Here is a 24,176-nt window from a genome sequence, read left to right as displayed (position 1 = left end):
TTAAAGGGGCACTCCGGTAAACTTTTTGAAATCAACTGGTACCAGAAAACTATACAGGTTTGTAAATTACTTCTATTTAAAAATCTCAAGTCTTCCAGAACTTATCAGCTGTTGTATGTCCTGCAAGAAGTAGTGTATTCTATCCAGTGTGACACAGTGCTCTCTGCTGTCAGGAACTGTCCAGAGCAGAAGCAAATCTTACATAATAACCCTCTCCTGCTCTGGACAGTTCCTGAAATGGACAGAGGTGGAAGCAGAGAGCACTGTGTCAGACTGGAAAGAATACACCACTTCCTGCAGGACATACAGCAGCTGATAACTAGGATTTAAAAAAAGATATTATTTACAAACATACATAACTTTCTGGTACTAGTAGATTTTAAATAATTTTTTTTTCAGAGTTCCCCTTTAAGGTGCTATTATATAGAGCGATTAGCCCTCAAATCAGGCAGATATCTCCCCATGTAATGGAGCCAGGGATCAGCAGACGAGCTGATCGCCGTCTTTTAACATGTATAATCTGCTTCTGGCCGCACACCTAAGAAATTCTACCTACTATCAATCTAACAAGCATACAGATACAAGATAGAACTACATATGTCCAACCTGGATTTGGCGATGAGTGTTTTGATGCGTTCCACCTTCCTCTGCTTCTCCTGCAGCTCCTCTGGGCTCAGAGGGCTCTCAGGCTCCATATCAATGTAACGCTCTGGAATGAGCACCTTGTCTGGGGTGGAGAGCTGAGACATAGAGACGGACATACAAAGTGTGATACATACAGTGCAAATGACCCTGCCAGCCATGTACAAGGTGTCAGAGATGGGACGTGTATGTAATGACATGCATTGTGGACTACAGAGTGACTACAGAGATACTACAGCATAGGCGGGACACAAGTATGGGACTGATACACAGAGGTACGCATGGGAAAGTGTTAAAATCTGATAGAAAATTCAGGGAGTGGCACCTTGTCGGGTGTGTTGATCTGAAACACAGAGGGGAACAGTTATATTGGTAAAGCAGGAAAAGGTTACCCCAAAAAGAGCTCAAAATAGTTGGAGAGGAAGGAGAATGTAAGGAATGGGGACATAATGACTGAGGCCGGAGAAGGGACAGAAGAAAAGAGGGGAAGGAATTATACAGGTGACTTAGAGAAAGGTGACTCCATTTCCTAAGTGAGTGTTTTCGGCAGTTACCTCTCTGGTGATATCCATGTCGTAACCCTGGGGGTCCAGCTCCATTTTGCGCAGACGGGCAATTTCCTCCCGAGGTGATTCATATGCCCTTTGGGACTCTTGGGATCGGATAGCAGCTTCAAGGTCGGAAATATCCACTTCATGAATGCTACGATGTCTCCGCACCTGGCCCCGAGATGTGTGAGATGTAGTGATCAATGTATATTATAAGGATACTTAAAGGGGTACTCCAGCAGGGGGAGGGGGAGTGTCACCGCCCCGGTTCCAGCGGTGGGTCCCGCATCGCGGCGCTCCAGTGCCTGCTTACTGGTGTCTGACGCAAGCCCGAGACGATACGTCTCAGGTCCACTCAGCCAGTCAGTGACAGAGGCGGGATCTGAGCGGACCCCGCCTCCGTCACTGACTGGCTGAGCGGACCTGAGACACCACGTCTCAGGCCCGCATCAGTCATCAGGAAGCGGCCAGGAAGCGGCCGGGAACCGGGGACCAGAGCGCCGCGATGCTGGACCCGCCGCTGGAAGCGGGGAGGTGAGTGGACGTTGTTTCCCTCAGCCACCTCCTCCCCGGTGTCAAGAAAAAAATGCCCCCCCGCCGGACTACCCCTTTAACTCAGATGACTTATTTTTTCCAATCAACTGATGTCGTCAGAAAGTTATAGAGAATTGTAAATTACTTCTATTTAAAAATCTCAAGTATTTTAGTACTTACCCGCTGCTGTAAGCCCTGCGGGAAGTGGTGTTTATTTTTTCCAGTCTGATACACTGCTGCCACCTCTGTCCATGTCAGGAACTTTTCAAAGCAAGAAGGGATTTTCTATGGTTTTCTATAGGATTTTCTCCTGCTCTAGACAGTTCCTGACATTGACAGAGGTGGCAGCAGAAGGCACTGTGTCAAAATGGAAAGAATACATCACTTCCTAGAGGAAATACAGCAGCTGATAAGTACTGGAAGACTTGGGATTTTTAAATAGGAGTAATTTACAAATCTTTCTGACTTCAGTTGATTTGAAAAAAAAAAAGTGTTTTTTTTATGGAGTATACCTTTAAGAAATACTAAGTGTAGGTAGAAATATATAGGTAAAGCTTGACTCACCACTCGGTATGAGCCGGCTGGTTTTGTCATGCTTGTTTCTGTCTGCTGACCGGATGGGAGCTGGAGGCTTCGTCTCTTCTCTTTCATTGAGCCACTTTGATGACGCTTCATGCGATCGATCTGCTCTTCCACGCTCATCTTAGACTTCACCTCACTAGGGAACAGCGCACTCTTTGGACGTTCCTAGCATCAAAGTGAATATGTTAGTTATCAGGTATATGATATAAAAGGATCTAAAACCGTCACACCTTCACACCATTACCACCCCATGTACACATTCTCCTGTGCTCTCCTTCCCACTTCCCAGTAGTCACAGTAACCCCTCCCACTACCACCACTTAAAGGGGTACTCTGGGGGCAAAAATATTTTCTAATTAACTGGTGTCACAAAGTTAAACAAATTTGTAAATGATCTTATAAAAAAAAAATCAAAAGCTGCTGTATGTCCTGCAGGAAGTGGTGTATTCTCTCCAGTCTGACACAGTCTGCTCTCTGCGCCACCTCTGTCCATTTTAGGTCCAGAGCAGGGGAGGTTTTCTATGGGGATTTGCTCCTGCTCTGGACAGTTCCTGACATGAGGTGGCAGCAGAGAATATTGTGTCATACTGGAAAGAATGATAGGAGTAATTTACAATTTTATATTACTTTCTGATACCAGTTAATTTGAAAAAAATAAAATAAAATTTCACCAGAATACCCCTGGTAGGAGGGGTTTCTGAGACTACTTAGTAAATGTGTTGGGGAAGAATTAAGATTTTTTAACAGAAGTCATTTTCATATTTGCATAACTTTCTGACACCAGTTAATTTTTCGCCAGAGTATCCCTTTAAGGCGATGCCAACGAGTCCTTTTACCCTCAACATGCAGTGTCTGGTATTGCTGTTCATTCCTATTCAAGTGAATGGAGCAGAAATGCAATAGCAGACACAACCCATGGGCAGATTTTTGGAAAAAATACAGGACCTTTTCTCTAGTCCTGGTAGGCGCCTTTACCTCTATTTCTATGCAGATGGAGCTCTAGTTTGGAAAAATGGAAAATTAAAAAATAATTATTCAACCTAAAAAATAACCTTGTGATAAAAGGCAGATATTCCCTATGACCTTCCCACTAACACTATGGAAACCAATACCACAAATACATACATGTGAAAAGTCATGTGGTCTCACCCGTGAGATCTGGCCGTTTGGTGCATGGCTGCCTCCTCTTCTAACCACTGTCGGCTTTGTCACGGTTCCTTCCTCATTTGGTGACTTAGTTCGTGGTGGGACAATTCCAACTGAAAAGACAGATATAATAAATAAAAAAATCCCACCAAATCCAGTAACGTTTAATTTAAAGGGAACTCATCACCAAGACAATGTTTTCTAATCTATCCCCATCATGTTATAGAGCAAGAAGAGCTGAGCAGATTGATATATATCTTTGTATAGAAAAAAAACAAAATAACTTGTAACTTGGTGATTGAAATCCCTGCTCATTCTATGTTAAGGAGTCCAGTGGGCGGAGTCACTCAATGGACTGGACTCCTTAGCATGGAGGTTTCAATCAAAAAATTACAAGTTATACTGAATCTTTTCCTATAACGATATATATCAATCCGTTCAGCTCCCTCTGCTCTATAACATGATGGATAGATTAGGTAGCATTATCATGGTGACGGGTTCCCTTTAAATGATATCTTTATTACTGTACCTTTATTGATGGCCTGTTGCTTCTCATTCTCCTGGTCAGGTTTTGTCTGCATGGAGCTGACCCCTTCATTGGGGAGAGATGTTGAGAGACGAGGTGATTCTCTCTTATATGAATCTAAGCTTGACTTCAACTGCAAAATAACATGGGTCATTAGGCAGAAAATATTTCTGAAGGTGAAATGAACTGAAACAGAGGTAAAATGAAGCCTAGGTAAGGGCCTGCTCACATCCTAGCCTGCAGTTTTGTAGTATACTTGCTTTTTCTTTTTTTAAGTTTTCTATGTTAAAATTGATGTCATACATATGGCCACTAGGTGTCTCCCTTCCTATCATACCATGTTCTACGCTCCATTTAAGCTGGCTTTCAATCTTTTCTCTGTTCAAATACAAGAAGTCCCAATCCTGGGCTTGATAATGATTGACAGCCATTCCTGAGCACGCATGGAGTGGGACAAGTGTACAGCTGCTGCACGTCCACATTCAGAAGCAGAGAATCCTGGGGTGCTCGCATTGTATGGTCAGCTCTCCTGTCACAGAGCACCAAAACCTCTGTAACCCACACAGTGACATTATACTGACTGAATTGTTACATAACAAAAAGCATTGTCTCCTGGTAAGCTGCAGAGCTGAGGATAGAATTAGCAAGAGTTACTAATATAATTAGTGTAAAATAATTGCCCTCAGCTGATATACAGGACAGGTGTCTTTTCTTGGACGGGGCGGGGACGGGGACTTCCTGTGTTTGGTCTTTTTTTTGAACAGACAAAAGACCAAATATCAGCACGGAGGGAGCATGGAGCACAGGAAGGGAGACACCTAGTGGCCGTATGTATAACATTGATTTAAAAGTAAAAAAAAAAATCAAAACCACTTTTGATTTCTTAAAAAAAATCTTTGTCACAGGTACGCTTGAAAGCTCTATAGAAAATCAATCATTATAATGAAAACAATGTAGATTATATTTCACACATACTTTCCCCACTTGAGGAATCTATACATTACATAAACCAGAGGTCAATTAGAAGGTTAAAAATGTGTTACGACATGCACTTTTATCCCTCCCCTTTGCTTTCCCCTCATTCCTTCTAGTTACCTCACTGTGTGGCCAGCAGGGAGAGATAGGGTAAGGCCAAGGCTGGAAGCGGCCCTCCCCCGGGGGTGGGGGGACAGCTGGAGGAGAATCCAGGGGAGTGTACGAAAGAGGGAGAGGGGGCCGAGGGGGGCCCGAGTCCTGAGCAGAGAGGAAGCCAGAAAGCATTAGCAGCAAGGGATGCAATAGGGAAATCATAAGGGTAAAAAGAGGAGGAAATAGAGAGAAAAAGTCACAGGAAAGAAATCCAAACAGGCTTACTGGTGAATAGCTTTATAAATCAGAGACTGCAGGAAAAAAACAGGAATTCAAATGCTAAAAAAGGAGGAGGAAGAAATCTGTTACATAGTATGAGCATTTATAACTAGTCCAGGACATACCCGGGATGGTTATGTCCATTCATTCTTCAGATAGAGAGACACAGATCCACACTGGCTGGTAACACCGTATGATGCCCAGCCGCTCCTGGGCCGAATCCATTTCTAACAATTGCACAGTACTCACTGGTTGTTATATACCAGCATGGACCTGCACTGCTCCCAACATGAAGAATAGGCAGGAGATATAGGAGGTAGACTATAAAGGATGGCGACATCGCTGGGAACACAACCTCATATTGTTGTGATGCAGTTAAGTTAAAGGGCCATCCAATCTTAAATAAATCTTGATAGTTATAACAAGTTATGAAACTTAAAGGGATTATCCAGCACTACAAAAACATATCCACTTTCTTCCAGAGACAGCACCGCTCTTGTCTCCAGTTCAGGTGAGGTTTGCAATTAAGCCCCATTCAATTTAATGGAACTGAGTTACAAAACCTGCACCCAAACTGGAGACAAGAGTGGTGCTGTCTCTGGAAGAAAGTGGCCATGCTTTTGTAGTGCTGGATAAAACCTTTAAAAATGTACTTCGAATTACAACTTATTTTCAAAATTCTTACTTGTCAGTGAATAGAAACACTGTTTGCACTTGGAGGCGGAAATCCTTCCTGACTATGACCGCTGCATCGCTACAATGTGTCACAATAGACATTTAAGCCGCTACGGTTTGGTTTAGCTCAAAAGCATTGTCAAAATGCGTTTTTAGCCTCCAATAATGTTTCTATTCAATAGCAGCAAGCATAAAAGGTAAAAGGAGAAGTCCAACATGGAAGAAAAAATTTATTACAGGCAGGAGGTGGGGGACAATAAAAAAGACAATATGCCGTATCATGGAACTCCCATACCCCGCCAGCTGTCATCTTCTCCCAGATTCCGGATATCTTGTGAACCGGGCTCGAAGTAATAGATGGGTGGGATTTAGCGTGCTCAGCCAATGAGTGACTGCATCAGTGTCCCGCCCCAGTCACTGACTGGCTCAGCAGGGCATCCGCCAGCCTGGTCATGACGTAACTGAAAGGGATCTCAGAAGACAGCCGGCGGAGTCCAGAAGGTGGATGCAGCTCTGCTCGGGCCCCTGGACAGGTGACCATACATTTTTTTTTTTGTTTTAAAAACTACAGAAATCTAGCACCACCTTTAACCCTCTGATAATACTGGGTTTTGAGGACTCCGCCATGAGCAAACGTCCACCATTTCTTTTTTATTTCCTCAAAATGGTGCTTCCTTATAACATAGTCAATGTAGTTTCAAATAAATGGCCCCTTATCCCCCCCAAAAAAAACATCTAGATGTCTCTCTTCCCTGCAATCTGCTGTTCTCTGACTGTTGTTAGGAGAACTATGTCTCTAGTAACAGAGACACCAGGACAGAACACAGAAAGTGGGGCAGAGCTTAGAATGTGCTATGTGAAGGAAAGAGAGTCTGGACTGTGTACCTGCACACTGCTGTTAAAAACAATCCAGGCTGTTCCTAAAGGGTAAATCAAGGCCTCCCTCTCATCTCTCAACACGCATAAAGCTCAGGGTGGTTGTCCATAGTGTAAATCCAGTGTACATATGTATGTCCACATTGCTGCAGTGCCATCTACCCCTACCCTTTAGCTTCTCAACAGCAGGAGTTCTGTGATTAATTTAATTTTGCTGTCCTACTTTTATCATATCTGCTCACAGAGCACCTTGCAGAGCCAGTGCATCAGTAACCTCTTCTCGCTCCACATCCTCCTCTAGCACTGTGCAGCCTGTTCAGTCCAGCGCAGCTTCCCAGCAATGTGCAGTTCGGTGATTTGTCAGAGAAGTAAGGGAAAGGAAATGCCTGTGTGTGTATTACTGTCAAACCAGCTCTGGTCCCGCTGTCAGTGTGATAGGACCATCCTGCCAACAGTGCTGAGACCTATAAGAGCATCAAACCTTGGGCATAAACAAGCTTCAAGCACTATTTTGCAGTCCGATCAGGAAGGGGTTAATAAACATTCCCCATACAAATCATACATATTTTTGTATATTTAAGAAATAAAGTGTTAAAGAGTCACTGTCAAATTTTTTTTTCTGCAGAAATCAATAGTCCAGGCGATTTTAAGAAACTTTGTAATTGGGTTTATTAGCCAAATATGCCATTATCTGTATTTAAAAAGCCTTTTCCCAGGTCCCTCCCTCCCTCCTCTTTTCCATCCACTGCAAAAAAAATCAGGAAATTGTGACTTGTTGCATCAGACGTCCCCAGTCTGTTCTATAGAGAGGGGAGGGGGAAGAAGGGAGTTAGCCGACAGCAGAGAGCTGATAACAGAGGATTACAGGCAGGGAGCTGGGTGACAGCTGTAATCAGAGCTCAGAGAGGTCAGTGGTGACTGTCAGAGGAGATAAAGGGTGAGGTATTTGTAGATTAACTCTTTGTTGTCCTGTTTAGGTCTTTTATTTACCTCTCTCCATAGGAGAACAATGAAGACAGGGGGGAGAGCTTCAAACTGCTTTTTCATGATAAAAATGCATTTTTCAGCTAATAAACCTAATTACAAAGTTTCTTAAAATCGCCTGGACTATTGATTTCTGCAAAAAAAATTCACGACAGTGACACTTTAAGAAATCAGTTAAGAGTCCAGTAGTGTACTGGTATCATAGAGCACTGCCCTCTGGTGGCATAAAGTGGTGTACCAGTATCATAGAGCACTGCCCTCTGGTGGCATAAAGTGGTGTACCAGTATCATAGAGCACTGCCCTCTGGTGGCATAAAGTGGTGTACCAGTATCATAGAGCACTGCCCTCTGGTGGCATAAAGTGGTGTACCAGTATCATAGAGCACTGCCCTCTGGTGGCATAAAGTGGTGTACCAGTATCATAGAGCACTGCCCTCTGGTGGCATAAAGTGGTGTACCAGTATCATAGAGCACTGCCCTCTGGTGGCATAAAGTGGTGTACCAGTATCCTAGAGCACTGCCCTCTGGTGGCATAAAGAAGTGTACCAGTATCATAGAGCACTGCCCTCTGGTGGCATAAAGTGGTGTACCAGTATCATAGAGCACTGCCCTCTGGTGGAGACACCCAGAAACAGCAGAACATCCAACTCCTGATATCATTAGCACTTACTTCACTTGTAGTATGCTTGGTAGGTGATCCCTGAGATCCAGAAATAAGAGAGAATGGGCTGAGGGGGCTTGTGAGACTGGCAGAGCTCAAAGGACTTGCTGGACTGTTAGAGGTGAAAGTTGTTGAAGGTCCCACAACCACTATGGGAGAGGAAACAAACCAATGTTAGAAAAAAGGAGGAATTTATAAATGAGTGTGTAATCTAAAGTGATAATAGGTTCCCAATGTCCTGATACAGATATATATATATGATGGACATGTGTCTTTTTTCAACCGTATTAACTATGTAACTATATATAAAATCCACACAGTATTAAAGGAAGCCTATTACTAGTTTCATGCTGCCCGAACCACAGTTATCACAATGCTATATAATTCCCTCACTCGCTGATTTTCTGCCACAGATTTGTGTAGAAAATGGCGGTACCAGTAATAATAATATTCATTTATCTAGCTCCACTAATTATTCATTCATAGGGAGTGCGGCCCTGGTCACAAGAGCTTACAATCTATACCGCAAGGTCGGTGCTCGCTTGTAGTGCCTTTACAAGGCAGGATTAATGACGCAGCCTGGCTGCATGGGCAATCGCTGAATAGACAGTATGGCGGTCATCAACATTAATTGTTCTCCTATTTAGACATATGGGGCCAATAACTATGATTTTTATGGCCGCAGAAATGTTCGCTCATTGGCTGATCTCTGGCCGTTTTACACAGGCTGATTATCTGTTAGTGTTGATCATCCAGTGTAAAAGCCTCACCATTCATGTATGTCTGAATATGCCGCCCCAGGTCCTGGTGGCAGATCCATCTCTAAGCATATACCTTCATTTGTTGGATTATTAACATGTTCTCTGTATGGGACTGACCTCTGTGTTTGGCGGTGTCTGTACCCCTGGAGGGGTTGTTTTTCCTAAGGCCTTCCATGACATCTTGAATCCTCCAGATTTCCCTTTGAATGTGTCTATTCATCAATTCGTTCTGTAAAATAGTCATGAAAGCCGTGAATTGCTTGCCCTGACACGTACCGCCTGTGATCCAGAGAACTTTGTAGTCCCTACCTGTATGTTAAGGTTCAGCTGCTCCCACAAAGCATCATGTAAAGCCGAGACCTCGCCCTCCAGCACCTCGTACTCCATGCTGCTATTGTTCAATGCCTACAATACAAGAAAGGTTATTACACTGGCCTAAAGCAACCACCTGGTGAAAAAGACACGTAGTAAGAAGAAGTCATCTGCTTGGATAGACCGATGTTATTTAATGCTTTAATGAAATTATCCAGTTACCCTGAAGGATGTAATAATTGTAATGCTGTCCTTGTCAATCTGGACACATGTCATAAAAAGATCATTTAACTAAAGAGGTTGTCTGAGAGTTTAAAGGGGGACTGCAGCTATTTTTTTTAATCTGGTGTCAGAAAGTTGTATACATTTGTAATTTACTTCTATTTAAAAATCTCCAGTCTTCCAGTACTTATTAGCTGTTGTATGTCCTGCAGGAAGTGGTGTATTCTTTCCAGTCTGGCACAGTGCTCTCTGCTGCCACCTCTGTCCATGTCAGGAACTGTCCAGAGCAGTAGCAAATCCCCATAGAAAACCTCTCCTGCTTTGAACAGTTCCTGACATGGACAGAGGTGGCAGCAGAGAGCACTGTGTCAGACTGGAAAGAACACACCACTTCCTGTAGGATATACAGCAGCTGATAAGTACTGGAAGATTAGAGATTTTTAAATAGAAGGTAATTGCAAATCTGTATAACTTTCTGACACCAGTTGATTTCATACATTTAATACAGTGAAAATAAAACATAACTTACCAATAAATCCCTCTGCCACGCAGAGCTCATGTTCTGGTATTCTACACTGGTCTTTGTTTATCTTCCTGGAGCAATGACAATCTGCATGTCACTGGCCTCATTGGTGATGCTAGCATGTACAGCACATGACCGCTGAGCTAACTGACTGTCTGCAGGAGTACAGACTGTACAGCAGTCACTATTACAGGGACATAAGGACCAGGGGGGAGAGGCAGAGGATTGGACAGTAAATTGGTGGGGTGCCGACACCTGGTGACCTGTAACTGCAGCTCAGCTCCCATTCAGGTGACACCCAACACCCTGCCATCCTGCTATCCTGTATATTGTTCATCAGTATGTTTTGCCCAGAAAACCCCTTGAAAGGGTGACTGTCAATTTAAATAATGCCATAATGTCATAGTGCGTTACCACCCCAACCCCCAATCTCTAAAATAAATGGGCAGAAGCTGCACCCATTTGTTTTTAAGCGACTCTCTCTACATCTGTACACTGCTTGGAACGTTCTCTAAATAAAGCTGAGCAGTACAGAGTGGTAGGAAAACGCACAGCGCTCAGGTGAGAACTTCTGCCTATTTGTTTTAGTTATTTACTACTATTGTTATACTTAAGGGTGGCATAAGCTAGTGAAAGAAACACTGAACAGATCAGTGTATTACCGACATCATTCTGTTCAGCCGTTCTCCTAATATGCAGGAGAATGGGCTTTGTGCTGCAACACTCCCCTCACCCTCTGGCTGCTGATTGACAGCTGTGTCTATACACCGTGTTATAGAAAGTCAACTGTCAGTCAGTGGCCGGCGAGCAGAGGAAGCTGGTGCTCAAGAATATCAAGGACAATTGAGCACATGCACATAATGGAGAGGACTAGTGTGCGGTGCTCAGAGTCCTAGTTATTTCTGAATTAGCTGCACAGAATAATGTAATCTATCATTCTGTTCAGCTTCTCTGTCACTAGTTTATGCTACCCTGAGATAGGACACCATAAATCTACTGACAGAGTCTCTTTAAGTGCATATTGTCATGGCTGTTACTGTGTGCCTTACCGTGGTGGCCTGTGACAGCTCCACACGGATACTGATCAGCTGGTTCTGGAGCGATTCCTTCCGATGCAGGAGTTTTTCTGGAAAAGTCGTCTGACTGCCAAACATCTCCATCTCCTGGTGAGTCCCCATAAGTGCACTCTCTAGGCTCTCCTACACAGGGGGAGAATCAGACACTGTCTCAGTACTCCCATTACTCCAGTTCACTCATTACTCATCAAACAGGTCTTTATTGGAGTTATGTAGAATGATTATTGTTGGCTATATATTCACATGCCAAATTAGCTGTATAAATTTCTAACATTTTATACTACTTTTGGATATTATAATACAAGACTGTTCCTAATTTAGCCTATTGTGAGACCCCCTCATTATACTTCTATATGTACAGTGCAATCTCTGGCCACTTTCTTCCAGAAACAGCACAACTCTTGTCTCCAGGTTGGGTGCAGCAGAGTGGTGCTGTCTCTGGAAGAAAGTGGCCATGTTTTTCCAACGCTGGATAACCATTAGTACCATATATCTATATACACCATTATACGTACTGTTACATATTAGTACTAGTGTTGAGCAAGCACTGAAATATGTGAGTGCTCATTAGTTGAGTAGTTTTAGTGCTTGAGTAAGGAGCCCCTATTAGCCTATTGCATTTTTTCCATCTAACTTATGTATATTTCGTCCCTTGAAGGGATGTTTAAACGTAATATACAAAAATTAGAGTGAAAATCTGTAAAAGGTTTCTGTAAGACGCATTAGAACTCCGACAGTATTTGCCCCCAATTGAATGCATCGCACTGAGGTGTCCTGCAGAAACCTATTGAACTGTTTTGTTCTAATTTTTATATATTTCGTTTAAGGGACGAAATATACAAAAATTTGAATGAAACAGATCTCTGCAAGGTACATTGGAACTCTGCAGGATTTAGTCAACTTCCGGCATACTGCCGGAGTTCTAATGTGTCTTGCAGAAACATCTGTGTCTTGCACAGCATCTTAGGTTTTACATGATACTATGCAATACACATTTTACAAGATGCAGCTGATATAGTAAAAAAATAAAGCAGCCATACTTACCTGTCCGCACGCCTCCCGATGCCCTCCAGCATCAGCTCTGGTACCCCGCTCAGTGACAGCCTGCACGATCTTGCCGCAACCAATGATTGGCTGAGTGAGCTGTCAGTGAGCGGGAGACAGGAGCCGATGCAGAAGGGCATCAGGAGGAGTGTGGACAGGTAAGTATGGCTAATTTATTGTTTTTCACTGTAACCTTAACAGTTTTGTAGCTCCCAGCATCATCATGAATGATGATGCCAGGAGCTCTGGAACTGTTTAAATAGTCACGGTATGTGTTAGTGCAATAGTGCAAATATTTAGGGGCCTGAGCACCTTGATGTTCCATGGAGCATTATGCTAAACTGAGCCTATTCGCTCAACACTAATTATTAACCATTCTGCAATTTTTTTTCCATTCTTGCTTAGTCTGGTTCTATGTTTGACTATGGCAGCCTTCTATAGATGATGACGTAGCTTCTCTTACCTTCTCCGCCCGTAGTTGTTGCACTAGCCGGTCCTGCTCCCGCACCACCTTGTGTTGTTCACACAGCCTGCCCAGGAGTTTCTAGTAGAAAGAAACACAACGTCCTTCATGCTGCCATACTCTGTCCTTATCGCAGGATGATGAAATCTGACAAAGACAGACGGCATGGGAACACACGCACACTGTATACTTACATCTGTGTCCTGTTCATTGAACTTGTAGCTCTGCAAAGCTTCTCTGTATGGGTCCGCATAAGGAGAGACCTGAAGGGGGGAGGTACAACCCAAAAAGAAATATGCTCAGCAATTGTTACTAGAAGTATGTAATATATATGGACTTCAGAAACTGGGTGACCACATCAAGAGAGTAAAAGCCTCGGGAGAGCGGGCCACCAATTTATAGAAAGAACAAGATAAGGTCACTGAGATCCTGAAGAGCGAATTATGTCAGAGCTGGTGAATGAGCGGATTACATGCTGCAGTCATTTATGAGAACTGACAGTATGGAGGTTGTTTCTTTTTTTCCCCCTAGTGTTAATCCAATACCGAATCCATTGTTTGTGCATCTTTTCCTGATCTGTATAAGTATATGGCACTGCATGGTGTGACACTCATGCAGATGACACAATGACGCCTCTGTAAGCCCTTACCAGCTAATGCGCACATACTCTATATATACAGGCAGATAACCTGAGGTTACCTGCAACCAATGAATGGTGGGTAGTAGAGATGAGCGCAACTGGAGCGTGCTCGAGTCCGACCATTCTGCATTCGGTTACCAGTGGCTGAAGAAGTTGGATGCAGCCCTAAGGAGTTCATAGGCGGTATCCATGTTTTCTTAACGCAGAACGATCAGATTCGAGCATGCTGGCGTTGCCCTCTCTGGTGGGTAGTTGACAGAATAATCTCAATGTGGTAATGGGAATGAGTTGTGCCATGCAGAGTGAAGGTGACACTTAGGTGCTGTCTTACTTGCATGAAGATCTGTGCTCTGGGGGAGGAGTGTACCATATTATTCACCATGCTGATCAAAGTCTCACTCTCACTCATCTGCAGCGGGTCATGTGGGGGAAAGAGAGGATGAAGAAGAAGTCCAGTCATAACATTCACACTGAAATTGTATAACCCGCCTACACTATGGTACATATACTATAGTGACCATAGGGTCGCAATAAAAAAAAAGTGAGCAAAGAATTAGCAGAAGCATTTGCAACAGTCATGAAAGCCATGCCAACAATACTCTCCCTACTGACTGCCCACTACAGCTTTATCATGGCTTCCATGCTGCTTAATAGGCTGGCCACAACACATGAAAGTGCAGGATCTCCTCCTCTGTGTGTGTCGGCACCATAGATGTCAGGGTCTGTCCACCAGCTCTGAGAATACTATAAATGAGAGATTTAGCTTCCAGATGGTCTCACTGAATATGGTGATCAACCAGATTGTGTGTTTTTACCCTTAGAAAGATCATGGCTTTCCAGCATGATGCATGAAGTAAGTTGATGCCTATATGATGCACAGATCTCTTGATCTTTTATGTTTCTTAGGGATGCCTTCCCACAAGCATATCCTTCATTAGTATTCTATTTGTTATCTGTCCATAATAAGGAACTATTGTAAATCTATTTTCCAATGGGCGTCTAAAATTTACACCAATTTTATTTTTGCATGTGTTAAAAAGGAAACTAATAGCGAGTTTGACAACTCTAAGCTGCTGTTATGTTCCCACGGTGCATGGAGAATGAAGTAATTTTTTTTACCGCCAACCTCAGTGGCGTTTTTATTCAATCTGCAGTTTTTAAATATGTAAATTAGGTGGTTTGGTGCCCCGGGGGTTGGGATTATAGCCACTATTTATGAATAATTTGGCCTCTTGAACATGAGTGTGACGGTTTCATGGTCAGGAAACATTGATTAGGAAGCCTTCAGGAAACATCAGCGGTTCCTTAACCGTAAAAATAAGAGTTAAAAAAACAAAAACATACTTACCTGCTGGACGGCTGCAACGGTGCTCCCAGCCAGATTCTCCCTGTGTCTTCTGGCTCTGCGAGCGCACAAGTGATGTCTTGTGCGCCACAGCGATGGAGGGGAAAGAGCGGCCTCTTGTGGCCTGAGATATAATGCTGTCTCCAGCCACAAGAGTGGTTGACAGGGCCAGGGGTTGCATTTAACTATTTGCATGCACAATTCAAGGGCCAGCATCAGCACCCAGTGGCACTTTCCCTGATTCTGGCTGGGCTGCCAAGCAATGTATCCATAATTCCAGACAGTTTCCGAATATGCTTCCAGAGCTATCTGGAATTCTGGATGTCCCCATAGGGTTTTATATTTATTATACCATTACAGGACAGGTCCTATAATTTCTGGCATGGACATCCTTCAAAAACAAATCCTGAAGGTTGTCCATGCCCAATAGAACCCTATGGATCAGGAAATGCAAATTTCCTGATAAGACAAGAGTCCTACTCCAGCGCTCTGTATGCTGGAGCGACATCCGCTGAAGGGACAGCTGATAGGCAAAGCGGATTGGTGGTAATTTACATATTAATAAAACTGAAGATTTCAATGGTAAAAAAACTTACCTTCATCCTGCACTATGGGAACATAATAGCAGGTTAGATGTCTAACCTGCAGTTAGTTTCCCATTAATAGTAATAGCATGTGCTACTTTCATCTGCTTTGAGGAAGGGAAAACATCTACTAAAGTCTATGTAGAGGGAAAAAAACATGGAGGCATCTGTATGTGTCCTGTACATCATGTCAGTATTTGATCGGTATTGCATTTTTAAACTTTACTTGAATTCCCTGCCTAGAAGATCCTGTCATTGTAAGGCGGGTGCAATACTGATTCTATACTGATTCTATTCTACCTGGAATATGTCAACTTGGTAACCTACAGGCCAAAACCCAACATCTCCGTTTTTTAGCTGGTCAAGGAACACCTCAGTGACCTCTTCTAAGGGGACATTCACACGTTCCATGGATGGTCTATAAATACAGACAATGTGCTGTGGAACAAAGTTCAGAGATCCTGACGTTATGCTACAAAACTGGTTAAATGCTCGTGCTACTCTACTGGCACAGCCCTGTGGTTGTATCAGTACAGTAGCGTGAATATTTGAACAGTTTTGTAATGAATCATAGTGCCAGGAGTTCCGTTATAGCACATCGTCCGTGCATGGACAGCAATCCCGGAACGTGTGAATGACCCCTAACCCCGTGGTACGACTGACATCTTTCTTAGATTCATGCATTATTGTCATCTGGAAGCTTTGATGTGCAGGATGCCGGATTACACAGACACTGACAATGCACAAATGCTTTGAAGCAGGGACGGCTACCGGATCACACATCACACTACAATCTAAGAGACAGAGGGAGAGGAAGGTCAGACATTGGGTCACACTGTAGGGAGGAACGGACATAGCTCTGCGGCTTCATACCTGCTGATCCAAAAAATCAAGGTGCCTCTGTAACTGAAGATCTAACATTTCATCCTGTGGGGAAGGGGAAGCAGCGGCAGGAGACAAACACAGGGTTAAAAAGGCAAAGCAGAGCAAAAGCTGGACTGTGAGCCTCCAACCTCACATTTACTTATTAATATTACTGGCTACTAGGCAAGGTCTGCTGGAGGAGCCGAGACCCGGCCGGCTGCAGAGAGGAGTGCAGAGAGCGCTAAAGCGGGGAAGGGAAGAGAACGTGCCATGCAACATCCATGACAATCCATACTGCCTGCCATATAGTGCACACTACAGGTGACACGTCTATAAGGAGAACCTGTTACTATATCTGCAGCTCTAGTGACAGGCATGCTGATCTCAAGCCCATCTGCTAGGTGTCAATATGCTTAAAGGGAAACTATCAGCAGGCCCGCTCCACTAATATTCATTAGAAGGGGAGGACTGGTGGGGGGGGGGCGTGGACCAGTGCCCAGGGGGGCAAAAGACCCGCCCCCAGTGCACCAGCTCATAAATACCGAGGACTCACAGAGCCTACATTGTACTGCTATCAATAAAGTTTGGCCAAGCTACATAACTACTGAAAGCAGTGTGCCTGTCACCAGTGCTATCAGACAGGACAGCATGATGTAGTTCAGATTCCCTTATACACACATTGCATGCAACATGTACAAAGTCCACTAAACACTGAGGATGGCTGATGCAGGAACATATGATACACGCAGGATACAGGCCTTTATGACACACAGAATGCACATTTCTATTTTTTTAACATATAAAAGATGGAAATATCCCTATAATGCATGTCTTTCAGGTCCTTTCTTAACACATAGAATTTAAGGATCATACATACAACCACACCCATCCATCCCACCTATCCATATTTCCAATAAGTACACCCTCCGAGATGAGAGCATGTTGCAATAATCCCTTTAAATTAAATTTTTTTACAGAGGTGTCTTTAATACAAGGAATTAAAGGGGAACTATTAGCAAGTTAGACTAATCTAACCTGCTGATATGTCCCTATTGCACAGGAGACGCTGAGGAGGAGTGTATGTCTCTTACCTTCCTCCTCGGCGCAGTTCCAGTGCAGTTAGTTGTTTGCTCCACAGTCCGGTAAGACCGTGAAGAGCACTTCCCGCCCCCATAGCACCTATCCGTCTGGCTCGTTTCACTATAATTTGAGAGGGGTGCGGGCCAGGGGTGGATTGGCACTATGGGGGTGGGCAGTACCCCTAACGGGTGCCCCAGTCTTACCGGACCGTGGAGTAAACTACTAACTGCACCGTAACGGAGGAGACATACTCTCCTCCTCAGCATCTCCTGTGCAATAGAGACATATCAGCAGGTTAGAGTCGTCTAAGCTGTTGATAGTTCCCCTTTAAGGAAAGGAAATGCATAGTCGCAGTGCACTATACCTCCAAAGGCACATGGATACAGCAATTCGGTTAGACTCAGACTTCAAAATGAACAATAAAGTAACTACAGTTAGGCTATGTTCACACAACGTATCTTTTCGTAAAAGTACGCCCGTTGTTGAAATCGGCAACAACAGCCAGCCATACTTTTTGCAAAAAAGATACGTTACCTATTTTTCTATGGGATCTTGGCCGGAGCGTATACACATAGTATATGCTCCGGCCGGGAACTTTCGCGACACCACAAACAACTGACATGAAACGCTGTCAGTGCACACAGTGGAGCAAGCGGATCCGGCCGCACGCTCCATAGTGTTCAGTGAAGCGTTCTGATGCGCATCAGAACTCTGCGGCCCGAAAGATCATCCGCCCGGTACTGCAGTACGGCCGGTCTCTTACGCTGTGGGAACATAGCCTAAGGGTGTAATGCCAGGATGTAATTGCCATTATTGAATAAACAACCAGGAACAGTTCATACAAATAGAATTGTGGTGGTCACAATGAAGGCAAAGGCCAGCGGAAGGGCCTTGTGCTGTTCACTTCTCTACCTGCACGCTACATATATTAGCTGAGAAAACTGTCTGCGGCCAGAGCATTCAGGGATTCTCTCTGCAACCCCAGCAATATATATATACATAAAAAAATCAATGCCCAGAGTACCTCTTTAAAGGGAACCTGTCACCAAGACAATGCTATCTAATCTTTTCCCATCATGTTATAGGGAAGGGAGAGCTGAGCAGATTGATATATATCTTTGTGGGAAAAGATTCAGTATAACTTGTAACATGTTGGTTGATATTCCTGCTCATCTGTGGTAAGGAGTCCAGTGGGCGGAGTCACTCAGCGGATTCCAATCAATAAATTACAAGTTATACTGAATCCTTTCCCCTAAAGTTATATATCACTCCGCTTATCTCCTTCTGCTCTATAACATGATGCCGATAGCTGAGATAGCATTTTCAGGGTGATGGCATGGTGGGCTGCTACCCATTGTGCCTGTCCATATTTACATGAACCATGCTCAATAACATCAGAGACTCATTAGAAAATGAACCATAAATGTCACCACACGATAAGTTCTTCACTTTGTGGTCATACAAGGAGCCTTTTACTCTATTTCTACGTCAGTACTTTTCCCCATTTAAGTACAAGAACCTTCCCCCAGGCCTATTCTATCCTTTGGTTTAACCTCCTCTGTTGCAGTGAATCAAAACCTTTTAGAAAATGTAAGTGGACTACATTATGGCCCCCGGGCAGGATTCTACATGAGCCAAGAAGTATTTTCATGCACCATTACAGCCTATTGGTTATCACCATGGACGGTACCTAGTCTATATGAATAGCAGGATTAGCAGTAACTCGGGCCATTACAGTCACCTTTCCGCAGACCCTGAACATTTCTCCTATGCTGTCAGCCGGGATGAAGAATTCTATGCGTCTCTTCTACTGCATATCTCTATTGTCAGAGGGGAGAAGAATAATGACCTGTGACCCTGTACCTGTAATCTATCGGGCCCCTTTGGAATAAGCGATTTTAACATTTTTGCTGGATGAGATTCCACTCCCAATTTTGGAGTAGATGTAAAATGCCTACAAACCACATGCCAATGATTTCAATGGGAAATCCGCATTCTAGTTCATACAACGAGATGGATTTCCAGTCTTGGAAATGTACTTAATAAATGTTTATTCTACTGTTCCCATGTTCACCCTCAGACAGCATGATAAATAGGTGTTAATAGAGATCACATGGGTGACCGAACTCCTGGCATCCTCTAACAGGAAGAGCTCAGCTACCCCACCTCTCAGGGGGCACATCAATCTAAAAGTGAAGCCCCACTAATATATTAAGGGAAATGAATTCTTAGCAATTTGCTGTGATCTACCTGTTTCCTGAAATTCTGGCCGTCATGACCAATGCACATAAATTAGTGAGAGCAGAGGCAATTCTGCAAGTGCGCTTATAACTATAACAATAGAAACATGTCGGCTGTGTTTATACGGAAAATGGGAGAATTTTATCGACATTGTTCTAAATGCAAAGCTGTCTATATTGTTCCTTTAGATCATTTTTTTCCCAATAAAAATTTATCAAAATGCCGCAGGCACTATCATAAATTTGGATGGCTGCACTATTTCACCCATTGAAATGAAGCTTCCTTGCATTTCCGTCACATGATTCCCTGACTTAGGGTTGGTTCAGGGACTGTCTTGGGGACCTAACCTAATAAGTGCAGTACTCTGCCGGGATGGTGGTGTAGAATAACTTAGTGTTGAAGAAGAAGAAGACCTTGTACTCACGGTTAGAAAAGTAGAGAATAAGACTGTCTTTTGCCAAACAAGTCCACAGAGTGTCAAGTTTGGTAGTATGAGCCCCAGGGTTGAACTACTGGGCAAAGCTAACCTCTCAAGATAACCCAAGAAGGCCGAGCTGGTATCGGTGGGATACTTCAGCTTAGGCTCTTTGTTCCACTGCGGATCAATCTCTGACTGTATAGCTGGGCTCTGCAAGTAACTTTATCAGTAAAATCCTGGTGATTGGTTGCCTTTAATACGGTCATATTATATAACTTTAAAAAAAAATGTATATATATGCAAAAATGTTAAAAAAAACTACTTGTGGACCTGTTCCCTAGGGCAGCACTAGTTATATATATGTATAAATAAATTAGTAAGCACAGCAAGAAATCAGTATAATAGTCTCTGGGAAGCAAAGAATACCATTTGCCAGCTGGCAGTAATAACCTTTCAATGTGATTACTGCACACGCCTGCAGGTACCAGCAGTGTGTTTAAAACTAAGCCCTGTTGTATCTAAAAACCATAGAACTAACCTTCCCCCCTGTTATCTTCCACCCCTCACACACAGGTTTCACCACAGATGTGGCATCTTCAGGGGGAAAAGGGGCAATTACAGGGGTTGTTGTGGTTGTGATGTCACAGGGCAGTCATTATGTTCTTATCAGCCACTATGATTTATATGGCGTCCTATTGGGTGATGCTGTTATAGACAGATTGCTATATTATTATTTTTTTTTTTAAACTGCGCGAATCATATTGAGGCTGGGTTCACACTACGTATATTTCAGTCAGTATTGTGGTCCTCATATTGCTACCAAAACCAGGAGTGGATTGAAAACACAGAAAGGCTCTGTTCACACAAAGTTGAAATTGAGTGGATGGCCGCCATTTAATGGCAAATATTTGCTGTTATTTTAAAACAACGGCTGTTATATTGAAATAATGGCCGTTATTTACTGTTATATGGCGGCCATCCACTCAATTTCAACATTGTGTGAACAGATCCTTTCTGTGTTTTTAATCCACTCCTGGTTTTGGTTGCAATATGAGGACCACAATACTGACTGAAATATACGTAGTGTGAACCCAGCCTAAAAGGTTATTATGGGCAGCTAACCAGTGCCATTTTTATTACCCAGACATTACTATACTAATCCCTTACTGGGTTTATTAATCCATAGGCGACCATAATAAAGGTTTTATATCTAATAAGAGCATAGGGTATTTGGGGAAATTTGCTACCTATTGGTATTCTGTACATAGGACACTTCTATTGGCCAATAGTAATACCTAGTTGTTAATTCATTTATAAATATTAATGAGCAATAACAAAGCAACGGAATAATGCTGAGATCTAAGAAAATCTGTTCCGGAGGTATTATTTTGGGAGAAATAAAACTATTTATTAAAATAGACATGACAGGACCTCTTAAATTTAAATTCTTCTTAAAGGGGTGGTGATTAGTCCTAGCTCCAAAAGTAATCACCTACCATCTTAAATGGGGATTTAAAGGGGAACTCCAGCAATCCCGTAAAAAAAAAAAACACAAAAAGCATATAGGTGCACTCCCCGATCCCCCACTGATTGTCTGACACCTTCCCCACTTGTCTACGCTGCTCCTAGCCCCAGATTAAAATTTTTACAAATGATCATAGTTTTACATCATGGCACCTGGCCTGGAAACTACATCTCCCAGCATGCATTGCACCTCAGAGCCCACTGTTGGGTACCTGCCCCTGTTGGGTACCTGCCCCTGTCTTATAGTATCTGTCCACCACTGGCTCCATCTGCTTCTGCTTTGCTCAGTAAACACAGTATCTATCTACCTATTCATCTATATAGATAGATTTGAAAAAGATAGAAATGAAACAACAGTGTCTCCTTTCCCCTATACTACTCAGGTGAGGCTGTTGTTTCCCCGATCTTGGCCAGGTGATCAATGTGTGATGTCAGTGGTGGGTGGGGTTACAGATAAAGTGTTACGGTTCACCTGGCAACAGAAGAGACAGAGATCATGTGACCTTTGTCTCAGAAGGGAGGGGGAGGACAGAGGAGTGGAGACAGAGTGGAGCAGGCAGTAAGGATTTACAGCAACTTCAGGGTGTAAGTTAAGATGTGCTGCAGACAAGAGGCCCAATTTATATAATAGAAACCTATTACACACAAGCTTAGATTACAGGTAGGGATTGAACAGGGTTATTTTATCCCTACCCCCTGCTGCAGACTGGCACATACACTCACCAATGATGATTGGTGTCCCACAGCACAGCTTAATTCCAGTCCTACGGCAACATTGAAATCCCCCGGGTGCCTACGTGACCTCTTTGCCCATTGGCCTGCAGCTAGGAAGGCCGGAAGTCAGAGTCTTCAGTGCATCTCTAAAGCCCCTATTACACGGGGAAACTGAGGAGCAAACGAGCACTGTCAGCGCTCATTTGCTCCTCCTTGCCTGCTCGCTGCCGCTGCTATTACACGTGGCGACATCGAGTGGGTGAGAGCCGGGGGGGGGGGGGGAGCCAGGGAGGCTCAAGCAGCAGAGAGGTGCGGGGGGGGCGGGGGGTTCGGGCTGCCCGGGTGATCGCTTGATCGTCCGGGCAGCTCATAGCATATAGCAGCGGTCTGCTGCCGTCGCTCCTATTCTGCGGTGCGACATGTTGAAAGACAAACGACTACAAAGATCAGCTGACATTGTTCATGTCGGCTGATCGTCGTGTTCTTTTACACAGGACGATTATTGGCTGTAACAGCCAATATCGGCTGAATACGGGCAATAATCGTTCCGTGTAATTGGGCCTTAAGAGAGTGCTCTCATAGAGATGCATTAGAGACCCCGACTTCCGGCCTTCAACAGCCATGGAGAAAGAAAAGGGGTCAGAAGAGCAGTGATGTCACCGTCTGCAGGATCTGAACGGCGCTGTAGGACCGGAATGAAGCTACGCCGCACGAAACTGATCATCATTGGTAAGTATATGCGCCAACAAATGAATTGTGCACACTGTGCATATGTGGCCGGCACCCCATCCATTCTCTATGGCGAGTCACATTGCTAAGAGAAAAACTCTACAATCTCAATCAGTTTAGAGGTAACTTTATCACTTCAACCTTCCTGTGGTCAATAACAAATCCTGGAGATCTCTTCACAGTAAATGGAATACTATATAGAAGCTGTATCAGCGGTATAAAATACTGATAAAAATGTATATTTTTTTATGTTTAGCTTTTAAATTTATGGATCTAATAGCAACTAAGCAATATAAATACCAAAATAAAATCAGAGACACTGCTGACACAGACACACAACAAGGGCAAATATAAAGCTCGGAAGAGACGGGGGGGGGGGTCCTATCCCATCACCATGCCCACCTAATCCAATAACTGGCCTCTGCCTTTATTTCGTATATAAAAGCTTACCATTTTGTCGTGAAGAGGAGGGGATGAGGGGTAGCTGTACGAGTACACACCAGCAGGCATCGGCCGACGGTCACCCAAATAGTCATACTGAGGAAAGAAAGAAAAAGGATTCCTGACGTTGTGGAATTACAATGTGAATGTGTGAATTCAGTGACTGTGTATTTATTCCAACATAAGGCTATGTTCACACAGCATATTTTTTGTGACAAGAATGGCCGTTGTTTGCAATTAAAACAACGGCTGTGCTTATCATAAAAAATGTGAAGTCAATGTAAACAGCGGCCGTTGCCCACGTTCCCTGCCTATGGCCTGAGTTGACAGGCCGCTCTGAAACTGCAGCGCGCGGGACCGGGGAGGAAGCAGAGCGCAGGAGAAGACCGGGGTCGTGGACAGGTGATGTAAACTGTTTGAACAAGGGCTGCATGGACATTGCTAACGGTGTTTGTGCAGCCCTTGCAAAACGATTGTTGGGCCGTGTAACAGGCTCAGAAAACAAGCGTCGATCTAACAGATTTACAATATTGTTTAATTTATAATATTGATCGGGCTGCCATCGGCCTGTGTAATAGGACCCTAAGAGATTACAGGGAGGCCCATCCCCAAGATTGTGGGGGGCCCCAAACCCCCCTACAATCTTTTAATTATGTCCTATCCTCTGCATGAAG

General features: G+C 43.7%; 1 protein-coding gene across 15 annotated transcripts in view; it reads right to left on the bottom strand.

Moving 5' to 3' along the window:
- Window positions 1-24,176, bottom strand: part of PLEKHA6 (pleckstrin homology domain containing A6) — a 100,612-nt gene that overhangs the window by 8,045 nt on the left and 68,391 nt on the right. For 7 of the 15 annotated variants that reach the window (XM_069945802.1, XM_069945800.1, XM_069945808.1 and 4 more), the window contains 16 exons: window positions 23,512-23,598; window positions 16,365-16,418; window positions 13,894-13,971; window positions 13,117-13,185; window positions 12,923-13,003; window positions 11,389-11,538; window positions 9,592-9,687; window positions 9,400-9,511; window positions 8,531-8,670; window positions 3,982-4,111; window positions 3,432-3,565; window positions 3,282-3,305; window positions 2,289-2,471; window positions 1,197-1,361; window positions 968-985; window positions 607-740 (listed from right to left, as the gene is read on the bottom strand). In XM_069945802.1, coding sequence (XP_069801903.1) covers window positions 607-740; window positions 968-985; window positions 1,197-1,361; window positions 2,289-2,471; window positions 3,282-3,305; window positions 3,432-3,565; window positions 3,982-4,111; window positions 8,531-8,670; window positions 9,400-9,511; window positions 9,592-9,687; window positions 11,389-11,538; window positions 12,923-13,003; window positions 13,117-13,185; window positions 13,894-13,971; window positions 16,365-16,418; window positions 23,512-23,598 — 1,655 coding nt within the window. The remainder of the gene's footprint in view (window positions 1-606; window positions 741-967; window positions 986-1,196; window positions 1,362-2,288; window positions 2,472-3,281; window positions 3,306-3,431; window positions 3,566-3,981; window positions 4,112-8,530; window positions 8,671-9,399; window positions 9,512-9,591; window positions 9,688-11,388; window positions 11,539-12,922; window positions 13,004-13,116; window positions 13,186-13,893; window positions 13,972-16,364; window positions 16,419-23,511; window positions 23,599-24,176) is intronic. The other 8 variants (XM_069945809.1, XM_069945816.1, XM_069945805.1 and 5 more) reach the window with 7 other exon arrangements.

This window comes from Dendropsophus ebraccatus, chromosome 11 (genome assembly GCF_027789765.1).
Source record: "Dendropsophus ebraccatus isolate aDenEbr1 chromosome 11, aDenEbr1.pat, whole genome shotgun sequence".
NCBI classification, from domain to species: domain Eukaryota; kingdom Metazoa; phylum Chordata; class Amphibia; order Anura; family Hylidae; genus Dendropsophus; species Dendropsophus ebraccatus.
The sequence above is the reverse complement of the archived record's forward strand: the minus strand, read 5'-3'. Positions and strand labels throughout refer to the sequence as shown.